At 55.7% G+C, this 15,830-nt stretch overlaps 1 protein-coding gene across 1 annotated transcript; it reads right to left on the minus strand.

Annotated features, from left to right (window-relative positions):
* Positions 1-1,724: 1,724 nt before the first annotated feature.
* Positions 1,725-13,104, minus strand: Sik1 (salt inducible kinase 1). Its single transcript, XM_021645161.2, has 14 exons — positions 12,953-13,104; positions 12,139-12,309; positions 11,560-11,676; positions 8,938-9,001; positions 8,646-8,807; positions 8,412-8,536; positions 8,194-8,317; positions 7,428-7,651; positions 7,029-7,184; positions 6,504-6,626; positions 6,182-6,398; positions 5,445-5,726; positions 4,566-4,794; positions 1,725-4,162 (listed from the first exon to the last, which is right to left on the minus strand). Exons 2-14 carry the CDS (start codon positions 12,292-12,294, stop codon positions 3,811-3,813), a joined length of 2,331 nt encoding a protein of 776 aa, XP_021500836.1. The 5' UTR covers positions 12,295-12,309; positions 12,953-13,104; the 3' UTR covers positions 1,725-3,810.
* Between the last annotated feature and the right edge of the window lie 2,726 nt (positions 13,105-15,830).

The following is a 15,830-nucleotide window of genomic DNA, read 5'->3' on the forward strand; positions in this document are numbered from 1 at the left end:
AGAGAGATATAAATGACATTTTATCATCTCCATCGCCCTCCTGGCACACCACAAGTTCCTGAGGAAGCCATGGGGAAAGAGCAGCTGACTCGAGCTACACACATGGGATTGTATTCAGTCTTTCTGACCTACATATCCTTGTTTCCCCATTAGGGGAGGACCACCTAGGTGAGGAACCGAGACATATATATCAGTATATGACTTAGTAAGAACATACGTTGAGAGCCAAATACACAGGGAGGCCCAGAGACAAGGTTCATTTGGAATTGGGTCAGTTTTCCATTCAATAAGCGGGTTATCTCATCACACGGCCCTGCATTTGCCACGGAATCAAGATGAAAGCCTGAATGGAGCCTATAGTCTCAGCCACGACGCCATCAAGAGCGCACAGGGCCGAGATGACCCTGCCATCCCTCCCAACCTAAGTGCCATACCCAAGGGCAGCATGGCTAGGAACTGGCCCTGCCAAATTTTCTTGGAGTTGTAGTCTGGGTTGGCTTTCCTCATGGGTGATTGGCTTAGCAAGTCTGGATGCGATGACCATTTTTAAACACACACCATGAGCCGCCGAGGCTCACCAGAATTCAAGGAAGCGCCCCCATAGCCTCCTGTACGATTTAGCAGTCTGAGGGGCTGGGCTGTCCCCTGGGAACAATGCTCCTCACGCAGACATTCGAGGGCCCTGGCTCAGATTCTGCCTTCTCACTACCTGCAGTGTCCCTGTTTCGAGTCCACTGTGCTCAGCCACGGCTCCTTCTGGCTCTTCCTGGAAGATACTGTCCATTCACTAAGTCTTTTCTCTTGAATACTTTTAGTTATGGCATAACAAACCCAACATGAAACGTGCCACCCTGCTTCTGAAAGTACAGTTCGGTGGCATTAAAGCTCACGTCTGTGCGGCCGTCACCTCCAGGCGGCTCTCCTTGTCCCAAGCTGGATCTGTGTCTCTGTTAAAAACAGACACCGTCTCTTCCCTAACCTGCTGTTGTACTTACTGAGTTTGGCTGCCCTAAGGCCCCCCACAGAAGTGCAGTCATTGCCTCTGCCTGCTGTGACTGACTTAACTCTCTGGGCGAGGCCTCGGGACTCACTCAGGCCAGGAGCTTCACTTTGAAGGCTAACTACTCCACTATGGGGAGGGACCACATTTTGCCCACCTATTCATCCACAAATGGACACTGGGCTCAAACCCGCCCCCCAAACTTTGACCTCTGACTGTGCTCCTGTGAACCCTGTGTGTAAACATCTCTGAGACCAGATTTTGGGTTTAGGCCCAAAGAGAGTTGGAACTGTTCCATTAGCTTCTGTGGCGTTTACCCACTGCAGGGACCCTGGCCTCCACCCCAGGGCCAGGCATCTACTTGTGAAGAGGTTGAAGAATTTTCTTTACCCAAAGGAGCTGCTGTATGGGACTGCCCTATACGGGGAGATAGTAGACTCTGACCGGAGGGCTTTTCCTGCGAAATTCTTCTAAAACCTGCAAAGGCTTAAAATTTCTAGAATTTGTAAAGGGATTCAGAGAACGTTTGGAGGAAGAAGGGAGGCAAAAGAGGGTAATGGCCATGGGAAAGAAATGCCTGCTGTTGACCCTGTGCTAAGACAGGCCACTGTGGCAGTCCTGCACAGCTCTGCCTGCTGCAGACAACAGTCCCCAGGCCTCTGGGGCCTCCTAACAGTGTCTCAAAGGAATGCACTCCCAGAGGTAAACCAATGGAAAGTCAAGGTTTCCCCCCAAATATTTTATTTAAATATTAAATTAAAAAAACATACATCAAACTAATCATTTGGCATACGTTTCTCACATTAGCATGAGAAATGAAACAATTCCATCATAGTAAAAAAAAACAAACAAATTAAAAAAAAACATTATATATACATCTGAGATCACGTAGTGTCTTTAAATAGGCGATTCCATTACAGTCCAGGACGGGGCTGTGAGGATCTACAAAAACACACCACACACGCCAAAAAAAAAAAAAAAAAAAAAACGAGAACTAAAAACCATGACGTTACTGTCCCCCAGGAAGGGTTGACAGCAACTAGAAGACACAAAAACTGCCAGAAAGTAAAGTGCTTGTCGCTTCTGACACACAGCAGTGCCCAGGCCTTTGATCTGTGGTATCCAGACAGGAACTGAGGGAGACGAGGGCTGGCAGCCCAGGATACTGGGGTACTTCCCCAATCCACACATCAGGTCGGCAGGAGGGACACTTTTTGGCTTGTTCTGTGGAGGGCACCAGTTCTGACCCAGAACGGTCTTTCGAGTAAGCGGTGTAAGACGGGGCCACGGGGCCAACGGGGAGGACCACGCTGTGACGTCAGGCTGAGCACAGCAGCCTCTTCTTGGCCTCAGGTAACTCAGTCAATCTTTGGCTTTTAGAAGTGCCTCCTTTCCTCTCCCTTAATGACCTCAGGTTAATACTGAGGTGGTGGCATGCCACAGTGGAAGTCGCCCGGGAGGCAGAGGGACAGCCGCCTGACATAGAATGGGTGGGAGGGGGTGACGCCCCTGGTTCCTTCCAGAGGTTTTCGGATGGCAGAGCTGTGCCTGGACTGACCTGCCGAGGTAGACTGGTCAGGTGGGGCCACTCCCTGACCCCTCTACCGTGTGCTGGGGGTGGGCAGCCTGCAGCCCCTTCAACACAAGGGTGGTGCAGATGGGGACACATCTTAATGTGACCAAGGGAGAGTTAAGCCAGGAACGCAAGAGTGTCTACAAAATAGAAAAAATAAGTACTGTCTCCTATTTATATACATATACAGTATTTGCTTAAAAAAGAAACTTTACAAACACTGAACTGTACTTCTCATATTCCTGGAATGCGAGCCAGACCGAGCCCAGGCCTGGGTTCCAGACCAAGGGCAGGTGGTTATAAACAAGATGCCCGCTGGCTGACTGGACCCCTCTTGGTCACAGCCCCTTGGTATTGCACAATTTCCCCAAGTCAGGTGTTCTTGTTGGACCCTGATAATGAAATGCGTAAAAATCTGATAATTAGCAGCGGAGTCGAGAGAGGCGGCAGGAAGGAACTTCCCGGCTTTCTTGAGGTGTGAGGGGCTCTGGGCCGAGCGACCATGGGACAGAGCTCCTACCTGCAGGTCCTAAACCCCTTCCAGTCCTCTGAATAAGCCTGGCAAACTGACTCGAGCAGCTAGCTACAAAGCTCAAGCTACGTTACGACGGGGCCGTCCACGGGCTGACAGGAAAAAAAAAAAAAAATCCAGATTCTGCGCCTGGCCTTCCCCTAGGCCGGTCCTACTCGGAAAGCAGCAAGTTCACAGTTTTTGTTAAAGCACAAGCATTTCAGAAGTGGAGAGCTGTGAACCCAAGCCCAGGACAGTGACAGCCAACACACGGGTATGTGCCACACTCGGTGCCGCTCCCCTCCAGGGGTGACCAAGCTCGCCGCGTTACAGCGATGAACTGACAGCGGGAGTGTAGGTCCCTGAGCAGCGTGGCCCCCCTCTTCTTCACCCCAGCTGCATGGGTTTCTCCTCTCACCCCGCTACCCCTCCCATCCACCCGCCTGTATGACACACCCTCAATTATTATTTTTCTTCAGAAAGCTTCAGTCCCTACTCACCATTGAGGTCACTCAGTGCAAGGAAAAACAAAAAACAACAACAACAACAAAAAAAAAACCAACAAAAAAAAAATTTCCTAAAAAGCCCATACACCAAACATATTGCTTGTTTCACGTCTAGAAATTTCTTGGCTTTGAGTCCGAAACCATCTTCACATACTCTGAAATTATTGCTTGGAAGAGTCAGTCGGCCACGGCGGGGTGCGGCAGGCAGAGCCACCCCCACTCACTGTACCAGGACAAATGTCCCCCGCTGGCCAGAGGTCAGGTCCTCCATCTCACAGTCCCCCTGGGGCAGCCCAGCAGGATCACAGCTTGGGGCCAGCCTGGTGAGGCACTGTGGCAGGGGCCCGGTGGGTAGGGCCACTGGGCCAGCACTGATGTGCAAGTGGGCATCCAGGAGCTGTGCAGCAGATGCCACGGGGGACATGCCAGCCTGGAGGAGGGGTGCTGGCAGCAGTGGGATCCCAGACATGAGGAGGCCATCACAGGGCGCGAGCACGTATGGGACAGGGGATGGCTGGGGGCCCTGCTGGCAGCCGGATGAGGTGACTGAATGGTGCTGTAACTGGAGCAGCCTGAAGAACAGAGAGACGGGGAGGGAAGAGGTCACTCTGTTGGCTCTGCCTAGAAGCGCTCCGGTTTCCACACTGCCCAGGTGGGTCCCGCCCACCTCAGAGCTGCTCTTGGCAGACGAGCTTTCACACAGCTTTGCGTGTGGTGTGACACATTCCTGAGCAGAGATGCCAGCTCAACAGGAGAGTCTTGGTCATCACGGCCCTCCACCCACAGAAGGTTACCAAACCTGCCCACTGCCTCTCCTCGCTCTATCCTGGACAACCGAGGTCCCAGGCTGCAGGGACCTCACCGAGGGGCCACATGACAGGGGACGTCCCAGCACACAGGGAAGGGGGGGATGCCTGCTTCACCAGCTCCTTAAAAGAAAGGGTGAAGAGCACAGGAAGGGCGTGGCAGGCCTACCTCTGCTGGTGCAGCACCTCCTCGAGCAGGCTCCTGCCCTCCCGGCTGCTGGCTGTGCAGCCTTGCAGGCTTGAGCTGGGGGCCGGGGTGTGGAAGGTACTCATGCCTCCCCGGGAAGCACGGATGGAGGACTGGCACACCTGGCGCGCCAGCCCTTTGATCTTGTTCAGTCCCAGGAACCCCTTGGTCCTCGCATTCTTTCTCAGCTGCTGCCGGAAGGCCTTCAGCCCTGTGGAGACAAGAGCAGAGGTTAGCAGGCCTGGCTCTAGGTTACGGCCAACAGCCTTCAGCCTGCTGGAGTTGCCATGCCCTGAGGTGGAGGGAAGGAAAGGATAGCCGGGCAGCTATGGCCGAGGTTCCCAATGGGGCCTGGCAAGTGCCAGCTCCTGAGTCCAACATCCACGCCTCCTCCATGGCCAGCCTTCTTTGCAGGTCTGGGGCTGTAGTCCCTCCCACAATAGGACAGGTGTGTCTAGGTACTATGCTATGGAGGAGGGTGTGTGCAGTGCACTCGGCTCTGGAGGCTCCCAGGACTGACAGGCTCCCAGGCTCTGTCTGTACAGAGGGGGCCTCACAGCTACCCCTGACCCTGAGTGACACAGAATGGGACCGCTTATGTCAAGAGTCTCTCCTTGGCCCTCGCTCTCCTGCCAGGCAGGAGTTGTTGCCCCAAATGGTTGCCCTTCACACTCAGGGCCAGGTCTGAGTCCACCCTGTAAGACAGGCTGCCTAGAACTGGGGTGGAGCCTCCATTCTGTCTAAAGGGCACTGATGGTCCTGCTCATGCTGGGGCTGGGGCAGAACTTCCACCAAGAACAGAGACGGCCTGCCATGACAGCAGCACTACCTGGGGCAGGAGGGATGGGCAGCAGCACTTACCTTGAGTGAGTGAGGTATCTGACGCTCTCCGTCCCTCCTGGAAGCTGACAGGAAGTAGGACAGCTGTGCCCAGACCTGCCTGAGCCTGTAGCACAGGGGTGGCCGACTGTGACCCCAGGAAAGGGGAGGCCAATCTGACTGGAGAGCTGGTGCCCAGCAGCCCTGGGGTGGCCAGGCCGCCACCAAGCCCTGCAGGACCTTCACTTGCAGAGAAGGGGAGGCAGCTGTCAGAGCTAGTTCCTTCTGAGGGACTCGCTGTGGCAGAGGAGGAGACGATTATGCCTGTGGGAAGATCAGCTGCCTGAGAAGGAGACCTCATACCCCAGAGTACAGCCTGAGGGATGGGGTTCACACCCTGCTAGTGAGGGGGCCAGTAGTAGTGGTATTCTGGGCCACCAGGGTCCAGTGGCCCTGAGGGGGCCTGCTAGTATGGTATTCTGGGCCAGCAGAGTCCAGCAGCCCTGGATATAAAATAAGCCCATGGATGCAAGCACAGATGAAAGGCTAACAGCATCACTTAGACCCCAGGACAGGAAGAGGCCCTCCAGTGCCTGGGCAGCCAAGGGGTGGCCTGTCACTGAGAAAGGTACATGCATGCCCAAGGATGAACCACAGGGTCACTGAAAAACCAACAACAAAAACCTTTAACTGGAGGAGTGTGCCAGGCAAAGAGCCCACTTGAAGTGAATTCAACTTGGACTTGACCCTCAACCCGCATGCCGGGTACTGGGACTTACAAGGAGGGTTGAGTGGGGAGAAATGGGTGGAGACTTCAGCCAGCGTGTGCCTCCGGCCTGTGCTGCCAGGCAGCGGTTCCTGGACCTCCTGCTCCTCCTCCAGACCGGGACCCTGCCTGGCCTCCTCACTGATGGCTGTGTCCAGCAGGCTGCTGGGGGAGACGGAACGGTGCCGGAATGCTCCGCTGCAGTTGGTATCCACAGGGAAGAATAAGGGCTGCAGGAGAGGGACAGAGGCCGGTAACTTCCAGAGCCCTAAGACTGATGGAACACAGCCACCAGGAAAGGGTGAGTCACCCACGAGGGACCAGCAACCACACACCTGAAGGGAGCTGTGCAGGTCACAGTCCATCTCGGCCTGCAGGACAGACTGAGCCAAGACCTGGGGCTGCGGACACAGCAGAGAGGGCCGGAAAGGGTCACACGGGAGAATTTCTTGAGGCACCTGGGGCCAGAGAGGAGGGAGGAATTGTTAGGAAGTGATTCCACGGTCAACTCTCCGTGGCAGCAAGCTGGTTCTGCAGATGAAACCGACAAAGGCCAGAAGCTAGCCGAATGGGCTTGGGGTTCGGGATCTGGGGCCTTCATCTATGACCATAAGCATGTGCAGGTGGCCAGGACCGGGTGCTAGGAATGAGAGTCTGAAGGGCAGGGCAGGGCCTGGCCTAGAGTGCAGTCCCCTGATCCCCAAAGCCCCTCTTTTTCCCACAGCCTGTGGCTGAAGCACAGCTGGGGGTGCAGTGAGGTCCAGGGGCCTGCCCTGAGAGTCAGCGCCATGTCTAACTAAGCAAGGGGCTGCTGGCTCTGAGGGGACTGAACAGGGCTTTGGGTAGGAGCTCTTCCTCACCTCCAGACTGCTGAGGTCCGAGCTTCGGATCCTGGGCTGTCTGGGAGGTACAGGGCCGGGCCGGGATGAGGGCTGGGTGCTTCGGTGCTCCTTGAGGCGTTCCAGGAGGAGGTAGTAAATGGCAGCGAAGTGGTTGTAGCTACTGTTCTGCAGGGACTGGGGAGCAGGAACCATGGGTCAGACCAGGGCCCCGGCTTCCCTGGCCACTAGGCTTGTCTACGGGACTGTCCCCAGCTAACTTTTAGGGGGCCAAGAATAGCCTTAGAGAAGGGGACAAGCGGCCCTTAAATTAGACTGTACTCCCATTTTAATCCTACAGGCCTGCTTTGCCCGAGAAAGCCCATCCTGTCGCCACCCCAGGACGTGAGGCCTAGTCAGGGCTAAGCGTTGAGCGCTCACCTCAATCGTCCTCTGCCGGTCGATGCCCAGGGCCAGCATGATACCCAGCACCTGCTCGTTGTAGTCGCCCAGGTTGGAGGTGTAGCCCTGCATGGAGAAGGCGGGGTCGTCCTGCTGCAGGAGGGTGGGGTCGGCCTGCATCCACCGGTGCTGGCGGATCTGAGCGATGGTGATGCGCTTGGCGGGGTCCACGACCAGCATGCGTCGGATGAGTGTCTCACAGTCTGTGGAGGTGAAGGTCGCACACTGAGGACAGGGGTGCTGGACTGGGGGGCTTATCCCCACCCACCCCCATGAAAACCACCCCCGTGGATAGCCAGGACATGTGGAGCTGCCCCTACAGTCTTCCCCCTGCTGTGGAGAAGAGCCACCGAGTGGGGGACCAGACCCAGGGGACACACTCTACTCTTTCTAAATGTCCCCTGTGGGAAACCATTCAGACTCTCCCTCCTTTCCTGGCACACATGAGGTTAAGGCATCTTTATAAAACGGAAAGGCTTATGTGTGTGAGAGGGGCTGGCACTGTTGTGCCTGAAGGTGTGGGGGCACTGCAGAGATGAGACTAACAGGACACAACTGTGGGGGGGGCTCTTGCCCATGCTGTGAGGAGGGCAGCGGGAAAGCAACTGTGGGTTGAGTTTCTCTTACAGCCTGATCGCCTGGACCTAAGTCCAGACTTGCTAAGACGGCTGGGCAGGCACCGCCAGACCCACCCACCACCACTCCCCTACAGGAGCCAGGGCGGCCCAGCTCCACGCCCACCCACCTTGAGACATGAAGAAGGGGATGCGGAAGCGACCCTCCAACACCCGCTGCCTCAGGGTCGGCAGGTTGGGTCCGTCAAAGGGGAGGGAGCCGCAAACGAGGACGTACAGCACCACGCCGAGGCTCTGTGAATGACCGGAGAGCAGCGTTGGTTGGTGCTGGGCTTGCCGGCTCCAGGGATCGGGTAAACAGGCGGCAGGGTCCAAAAGGGGCTCTTACCCAGATGTCCAGCTGGGGCCCTTCGTACTCCTTCCCCTCGAAGACTTCAGGGGCTGCGTAGGGGGGGCTCCCACACCAGGTGGACAGGGGCTCGCCTGGCTTGTAGAAATTCCCAAATCCAAAATCTGTGAGGCAGAGGAAGAGGCACTGGCATCAGCCTGGGACTGGCGAGCAGCGCTGCGCTGGAGGGCACACCGGAAACCCCACGGGGCCTCCCGAGCCACGTAGTCTTGCCTGCCAGCTTGATGTCCATGTTGCTGTCCAGCAGCAGGTTCTCCGTCTTGAGGTCCCGGTGCACTATGTGATGGTTGTGGCAGTACTCCACCGCTGACAGGATCTGCCAAAACTTCTTCCTAGCCTCGTTTTCGCTCAGGTGCCCATTGGAGGTCAGGTAATCTGAGGGGCAATAAAACAAAGTCACACCCCAAGATGCTGAGCCTGCCACGACCGGGGGCCGGGCAGGGATACACACGGAGAACCACAGAGAAGGCGGGTTTCGCCTGACGTGAAAATGAACGCGACTCACCGAACATTTCTCCATTTTTCGCAAATTCTGTGACAATGTATAGCATATCTTTTGTCTCCATAACCTGAAACAACCAAAAAGGAAAAACTTAAGCCGAGGAGAAAGGATCACACGGAAGCCATCATGGATGTACCCGAACCCCAAACAACCTTTGACCTGTCCAAGAAACTGCTTCCATCATTTAAGGAAGGAGAGACGGAGGGGAAAGAAACATAATCCAGGGAGAGATACAACTTCAGACGCCTTCGGATAAACACCTCCGCCCCACCATCTCCTGGTCCTGTCTGTCCTGGCAACTCTGCTCTTAAAAGGGAAAGAGCCACAAACAAGAGCTATACAGGGCAAGCCATTTGCCTTGCAATGTCTCCTGGGAGCTCTGGAGGGCATGGACGTCAGAATCCTAGGAGCATCCTTTCAGAAGCCCCATGGACAAATGGTCATTCAAGAAAAAAAAAAAAAAAAAAGCAAACTGAGTGATCAATACAAATATCCTACCCCCTACTTGCTTTCCTGACGAGGCATTAAGCCTTAAGAACACAGGGACTGCTCTTTGTACAGCGCATTGCTTGGTATGTGTCAGCAGTAAGGGCCAGCGTCAACATTCACCTTCAGAGTTCATTCATTGACCAACTTTGTTAGCTAAAAAAATTTAAACCGTAACTAAGCAACAAAGTAAAATTCAACTTTTTGGTTCTGAAACAAATTAAAAGACACTCGTGTACGTGTATTGTTTAAATGTTCCAGAGGAGCCAGGTATGGTAGCATACACCTGTCATCCTAGCACTAGGGAGGCAGAGGCACAACTGCCAGAAGTTCAAGGCCAGCCTGGACTACACAGCACATTCCAGGACGGTCAGTCTACATAGTGAAATTGTCTCAATACAAATAAATGAATAAAACATTTCAGGGGGAGAAAGAGGATGTACCCTGACAGAAAGAAAGATTTCTTTGGGTTCAAGACATACTGTTATTCCTTTAAAAGATATTTTAAAGAATCTTTTTGAGTCATAAATTTACTAAGAAAGTGTTGTTATTAAAAAAATAGCAATTTGGCTAAAAATTTATCTGTCACCTCCCCACAATACTGCTTATTCCTCTTCTTGATAAAGGGAAATGAACTTAAGAGTCTACATCTTTTAACCTTTTAAAACCCTAAATAAACCAAGTGTGGCAGGAGACATCTGTACTCCCAGCACTCAGGAGACTCCTGCAGGAGGACTGCCACAAGTCGAAGGCCATCAAGACACAGAGAGCAGCGTGCCAGCTGGAGCAGCAACACAGCAAGACCCTATTCTCAACAAATTGAGCCAAACAAACTCTCCCCGCTCCCACCCACAGGAGAGAACGATGCCGCAGCAGGACTCAGGGCCCAGGCCAGCGGAATGAATGCTGGACACCAGTGTGGAGAGCAGCCCACCCAATCCTGAAAGTTGAGCCACTGAAGACAGGAGTTAAAATATCCATGCTGGCAACCATCACCCGGGTAACATTTCCTCCGCATGGCATAGCTTTGACCTGGTCGGCAAGTGGAAGGCAGGGAGGAAAGGAAGGTTCTGCAAGCAGCAAAGGTTGGCGTCTATGGGCAGGAGCACAAGAGTGGGCCTGTTTCGAAGGTCGGGGGAGGCATCTTACCGGCCCCCTCTCCCAAGCACTGGCCATGGAGGAAACTTATCTTGGAGCACAGCTTAAAAGATGAAAACTGGAATACTGCATGACCCCTGAGCACACAGCCCCGGGCTCTGTGCTTAGAGACAGGAGGGAGCCAGCACCACAGGCCAAATACGAGCTCCAGCGACTTGTCTGCCTTTGTTCTGAGAAGGACGGCCAGGGGTAATTTTAAATTACAGTTCTCTCCCCTGCTGCACCATACACACAGCTTTCCCAGCTGCACAGTTGCCTGTAGTCACCTCAGGCGCTCGGGGATTCTGAGGGCCACCGACGGGACTCACACAGCATCATTCACCAGGCCTGGCTCCTCTGCACATAGACCCATTCCGTGGCAGCGGGAGCCGCGGTTTATCTATCACTAGGCAGATCGAGGAAGATTGTCAGGGAGCAGCCAACAGACAAACGGGTGAGGCACGTTCTCACCCGAGATTAAATGTCAGGTTCCTAGGGTTAAAGTATCACCCTGTCTTCCCCAGGCACCACCGGTTACACTCCCCGGAGACAAGGGCTGGCCACTGCCATCACAAAGCTACATTAAGGGAAACTGGAAAGAACAGCTGCTGCTTTTTTTTTTTTAAACATTTAGTACTCATCTGCAAAGGCGGAACTTTCGAGTTTCCCTCAAGTTTGTCCTTCTGCACTAAGCCTGAGCCTACATGTGGCTATTCTCACAATGACAGGACTCATCAACAGATCTCGGCACCTCCAAAACTGCAACAAACCACAATACCAGACAAAACGAGAGGAAAGCGAGTATACCCCAGAGCAAGAGACTAAAACCATCAATAGAGCTACACAATCTAAGGGAGGTCAGTGCATTTACTTGGTACCCCCCATCCCCCGGGTCCTGCACAGCAGCGGAAAGCCGGGCCACCTTCAGGGACCACAGGCTCGGGGTGTGGCACGTGAAAAGCAATGCACATGCCCTTGGAGCAGCGAGGCGCCCAGGCTCACCTGGTACAGCTTGATTATGTGCGGGTGGTTCAGGAGTTTCATGAGCTGGACCTCCCGGTAGATCTTCTCCAGATTGCTAGAGTCTAGGCGGGTCTTGTCAATTATCTTTATTGCAACCTACAGATTTTAAGAAGAAAAGGGGGTAAACAGACCTCATTTGCACTTTTTTTTTTTTTTTTCTGCAAATGAATTTCTCAAACATTTGATGCCTTCAAAAGGTCACAAGAAATTGGGGAGAAAATAAAAAGTGGCCAATAACCTTGTGCTTACTAAGGAACCACTCATTTCTGGTTTTTTTTTCCCCCTTCTCTTTTTATTTTTTGGCGGGGAGGGGGTGGTTCTGGTCATTATTATCTTTGCTGCTCCCTAGTAATTGTACAAATTATGCAGAAACAGAATACAAAGCTTCACCCCCCCCTTACCAGACTAAACACTGCCATCGTTTACAATTGTGACAATCAACTCTACAGGACTGAATCAGCAAAGGGGTCCACCCCCTGGCTGGATCCACTCACCAACACCCCCCCTCCCCGGATTTAGTACCCCCCCCCCACACACACACACAACACGCGCGCGCACCTGTGTTTTGGTGACTCGGTGCCGCGCCAGCTTAACCACCGCAAAATTGCCTTTGCCCAGGGTCCGCTCCACGTCGTAAAAGCCCACCCGGAGGGGCTTCTGCTGGCCCTGGCCTGTGCCTGAGGGGACCGCGCTGAACTCCGACATGATCACCATGGCTTCGGGCCGCACCTGCAGGTCAGCGAGGAGTGCGCTCAGCACCGGCCGACGCCGGCCCGACCCCGCTCGGTCCCCCGCCAGCCCCAGCCTCCACGACGTGGCCACCGAAACTGTGTCCGCCAGGCCCCCACGCGTGCGTCCTCGACCCCGTATTCCTTCAGCCCGCGGAGTGGCCCCCGACCCTGGATCCCAGCTCGCACCCCGACTCGCTCATTCCTGGACACCGTGTCCCCGGCTCAAGTCCCTACGCACGCAGTCCTCTACCACGATCCCACCAGCCAGAGCCCTCGGATCCCGGGCTCCCAGCCCGCGCCCCCACGCGCGCGCCCCCACGATCCCAGGTTCCCTGAGCGCGGGGCCCCCACGCACGCGCCCTCCGACCCCCGGTCCCGGCCGGGCGCGCGCGCCAGCAGTCCACCCGCCGTCGACCCCACGCCAGTCCCGAGACACCCTGGGGTCCCGGGCTTTCACCGCGCTCCTGTCCACCAGCGCCCGCTCCTGGCTCCCCAGGACAAGCTCCTCAATCCGGTGCTCGCGGACCCGCCTCCGGGCGCCGACCCGCAACAATGGGGAGCCCGCGAGGCTGGAGTCCTGCCCAGCGACCCCACGCGCGCACCTGCGGGCCGCGGGGACCCGAACCCGCGCCGCCGCTCACCTCCGCCGCCCTCCGTGCGCCCGACCCAGGACGCCACCCGCTCGGCTGTTCGCTCTGCTCCGGCGCCCGCAGTTCGCGCCGCCGCCACCAACGCTGCCGCCGCCGCCCGGGCCGCGCCGCATGTCAGCGCCCCGCCGCCGCCGGCCGCACGCGGCAACGCCCCGCCCCGCCCCGCCCCGCCCCGCCCAGCGTAAGCCCCGCCCCGCCCCGCCCCCCGCGGCAGGCACAGCCCATTGACGTCGTTTTGACGCCAGAGCGACGCGCGGCCCAGAGCCGGCAGAGGGGGAGCGGAGATCGGGCGGTTGCCAAGAGACTGGAGGCTCTGACGCGCGCGCCGTTGAGGCCGTCGCCTTGGCGACCGCGGGCGGTGACGTCAGGGGCCGGGCTCCGCGGCCGCCTGAGACTGTCGGCGCCCCCTGCCGGGCACGGGCGACACTGCTCTGGCCCACCGACCAGGAGGCCGAGCCTGCTTGGGGACCAGTTCTCCCGGGGCCTCGTGGCGGGTACGGTGCCCCGTGGGTACTCATTGACCCCTTCGGACGCAGCAGGACGGGATTTTCGGCGTGGGGCTGTAGAGCTGATGGCTCTGGACTGATCACTCCAACTATGTCGGGCGTTCGGTGTACAGCCAGCAGTGGTTACCCTTTGACCTTCACCTCTTCCCAGAGCCGGCCAGCTGCCGGAATGCCTGGCTCTAAGAAACGGTTAGTTGAACGCCAGCTACTTTTGTTACAGAAAAACAAAACAAACAAACAAAAACCCTCAAAATAATCAGCAAGTTGGAAAGTTAAAGCCAGATATTCTAATGGCCCTGAAGGAGCCCCTCCAAGACTAGCCCACCACACTGGTCCTGAGTGTCCCGGGACAGTTGAATAGGAGGGTGCTTCAGACCCAGGCAGCGGAAGGACCCAACCCCTGCCAACATTCCACCCCACTCAGGGCTGGTAGGTGGGGCCCTAGGAGGACTGGGCACTTTGCCCACTCCCTTGGCGGCTGATGCTGTCTGCCAGTTGGCCCACCCTGTCTGTCCCCAAGCTGCTTCCAGACAACAGATAGGACACAGGGCGCCTAGGACCTTGGGACTGACCCTGAGAGTGCCTGCCGGAAGCAGGGCCCATTAAAGGGGAGATGGAGTGTGGAGGAGAGGGAAAATGGCAAGTGTGTGACTCCTTTTATTTGTGGTGGGCTGGCGCTTCACACCTCATCAGAGAGTAAGACGTGTTCTAAGGGGCAGCAGACATGAGAGTCATGGACAGACGATTCTTCAAGGCTAGGAAGGCAGACGTTGGGGGATAAATTTCTCTGGATCCTTTCCCTGTGGCTTCTTGTGTGAGAGAGAACTAGCACTTCACAGACCAGCTCCTGAGCAGGTATACCTCCTCAAGGGAGGAAGCATTTAGGGGCAGATGGGAGTGGTGCAGGCTGGCCTGAGGGAGGCCACAACCCCCCCCCCCCTCGTGCTACTGCTGCCACACCTCTCAGCCCCAGCAGGGTTTCACCATTCTCAGCATTGCCTTTCCGGGACCAGTGTGTTTTGAAGGTCATTCAAGGACCTTCATCCTTGAAGGCGTCTCAAAGTCCCTTTAGTCTTTCGGTGTGCTCCCTTTATTTGTCCCAAATCAAGGATTTGGGGGAGTGTTTTTAGTTTCTCCCTTCGGGGCAGCTTACCACTGGTCCCCTCACCCCTGGGGGTCCTAACGACCTGCTCTGTTCCTAGGAGGGAACTGTACAGAGGGTAAGAAACCAGGTGAGAAGCCCCCTTGTTCTCACCTCACCGGCCCTCCCTTCCCAGCTCGTCCTCTCACTGGCCTCAGTCTAGCCAGGACCTTTCAAAAGGTCTGAGATGTTTGCAAACACGTCCTCAGCATTAGGTCCCAAAGAAACTAAGGACAAATGGCTAACGGAGGTGCCTAGTAATGTATCAAAGAGGACACTGGCCACCAGTCTCTCTCACTGTACCTGCTGGCTCCTCTCAGCACCTCTCACTACCACCCGGTACCCTAAATCTCATCAGCTCTTGAGCTCTGTTCCCTCCTCTCAGCTTCTCATTCCTATATAACCAAACCATTTTGATTCTTCTCTTGGCCCTCCTTCCCTTGCTTTGTTCTCTCTGTGTGTCTCTCTGTCTCTCTCCCTCCCTCTGGTCTCCTCTGCTCTGTTCTTCTCTTGGTCTTCTTCACTTCCTCTCTTGCTCTTCCTTCTCTGTCTCCTCTCCTAGTCGGCTGTGCTGGCCATGCCCAGTCTGGACCCTTCTAGATGCCTCTGGATGTTCCCTCCCTCATACCTACAATAAAAAAGCTTCTCTTCAACCACACCAAAGCGCTGTCATGTCTTTATTTTCATTCAGTCAGCACCAAAGGAAAACCTGGGGTCTAGACCCCATGGAGGGTGCTGCCTCGGGGGCAAACCTGGATCTAGGTCTGCTTGCTATCTGGCTGCTCCTGAGTGCCCACCTCCCATAACTGTCCTGTGCCAGCAGTGGCCATCATATCTGCCCCTCCCAGGTCCTAGAAGAGGAGCTTGTCCACAAAGACAGAAGGTGGGGAGGAACAGGCCCCCTGGGCCCACCTGGGACCTGGCACCCTCTTAGAACCCCGTCTGCCCCAGGCGGTTCTGTGTCGTTGATCCTTCCAGCACCTTTGGTCGAGTTCTGTGGTAATGCTTTGGCACTTGAGGAGGTAGAGAACACCTGGCATGAGCTTCTAGAGACGCGAGCAAATGACTCAGGGATTCCTCACCTACAGCAAGGGAGGGCCTGTGCCTCGCTGTGCCTCGCCGGTGAGGCACCTTCTTGAAATAGCATTCTGACTGGAAGACGGGAACCACTCTTTCTTTTTTCATTTGGAATTCTCACGCCTGTCCCGGGGGTGCGATGGTC

The sequence above is a fragment of the Meriones unguiculatus genome, chromosome 16, assembly GCF_030254825.1.
Source record: "Meriones unguiculatus strain TT.TT164.6M chromosome 16, Bangor_MerUng_6.1, whole genome shotgun sequence".
NCBI classification, from domain to species: Eukaryota; Metazoa; Chordata; class Mammalia; order Rodentia; family Muridae; genus Meriones; species Meriones unguiculatus.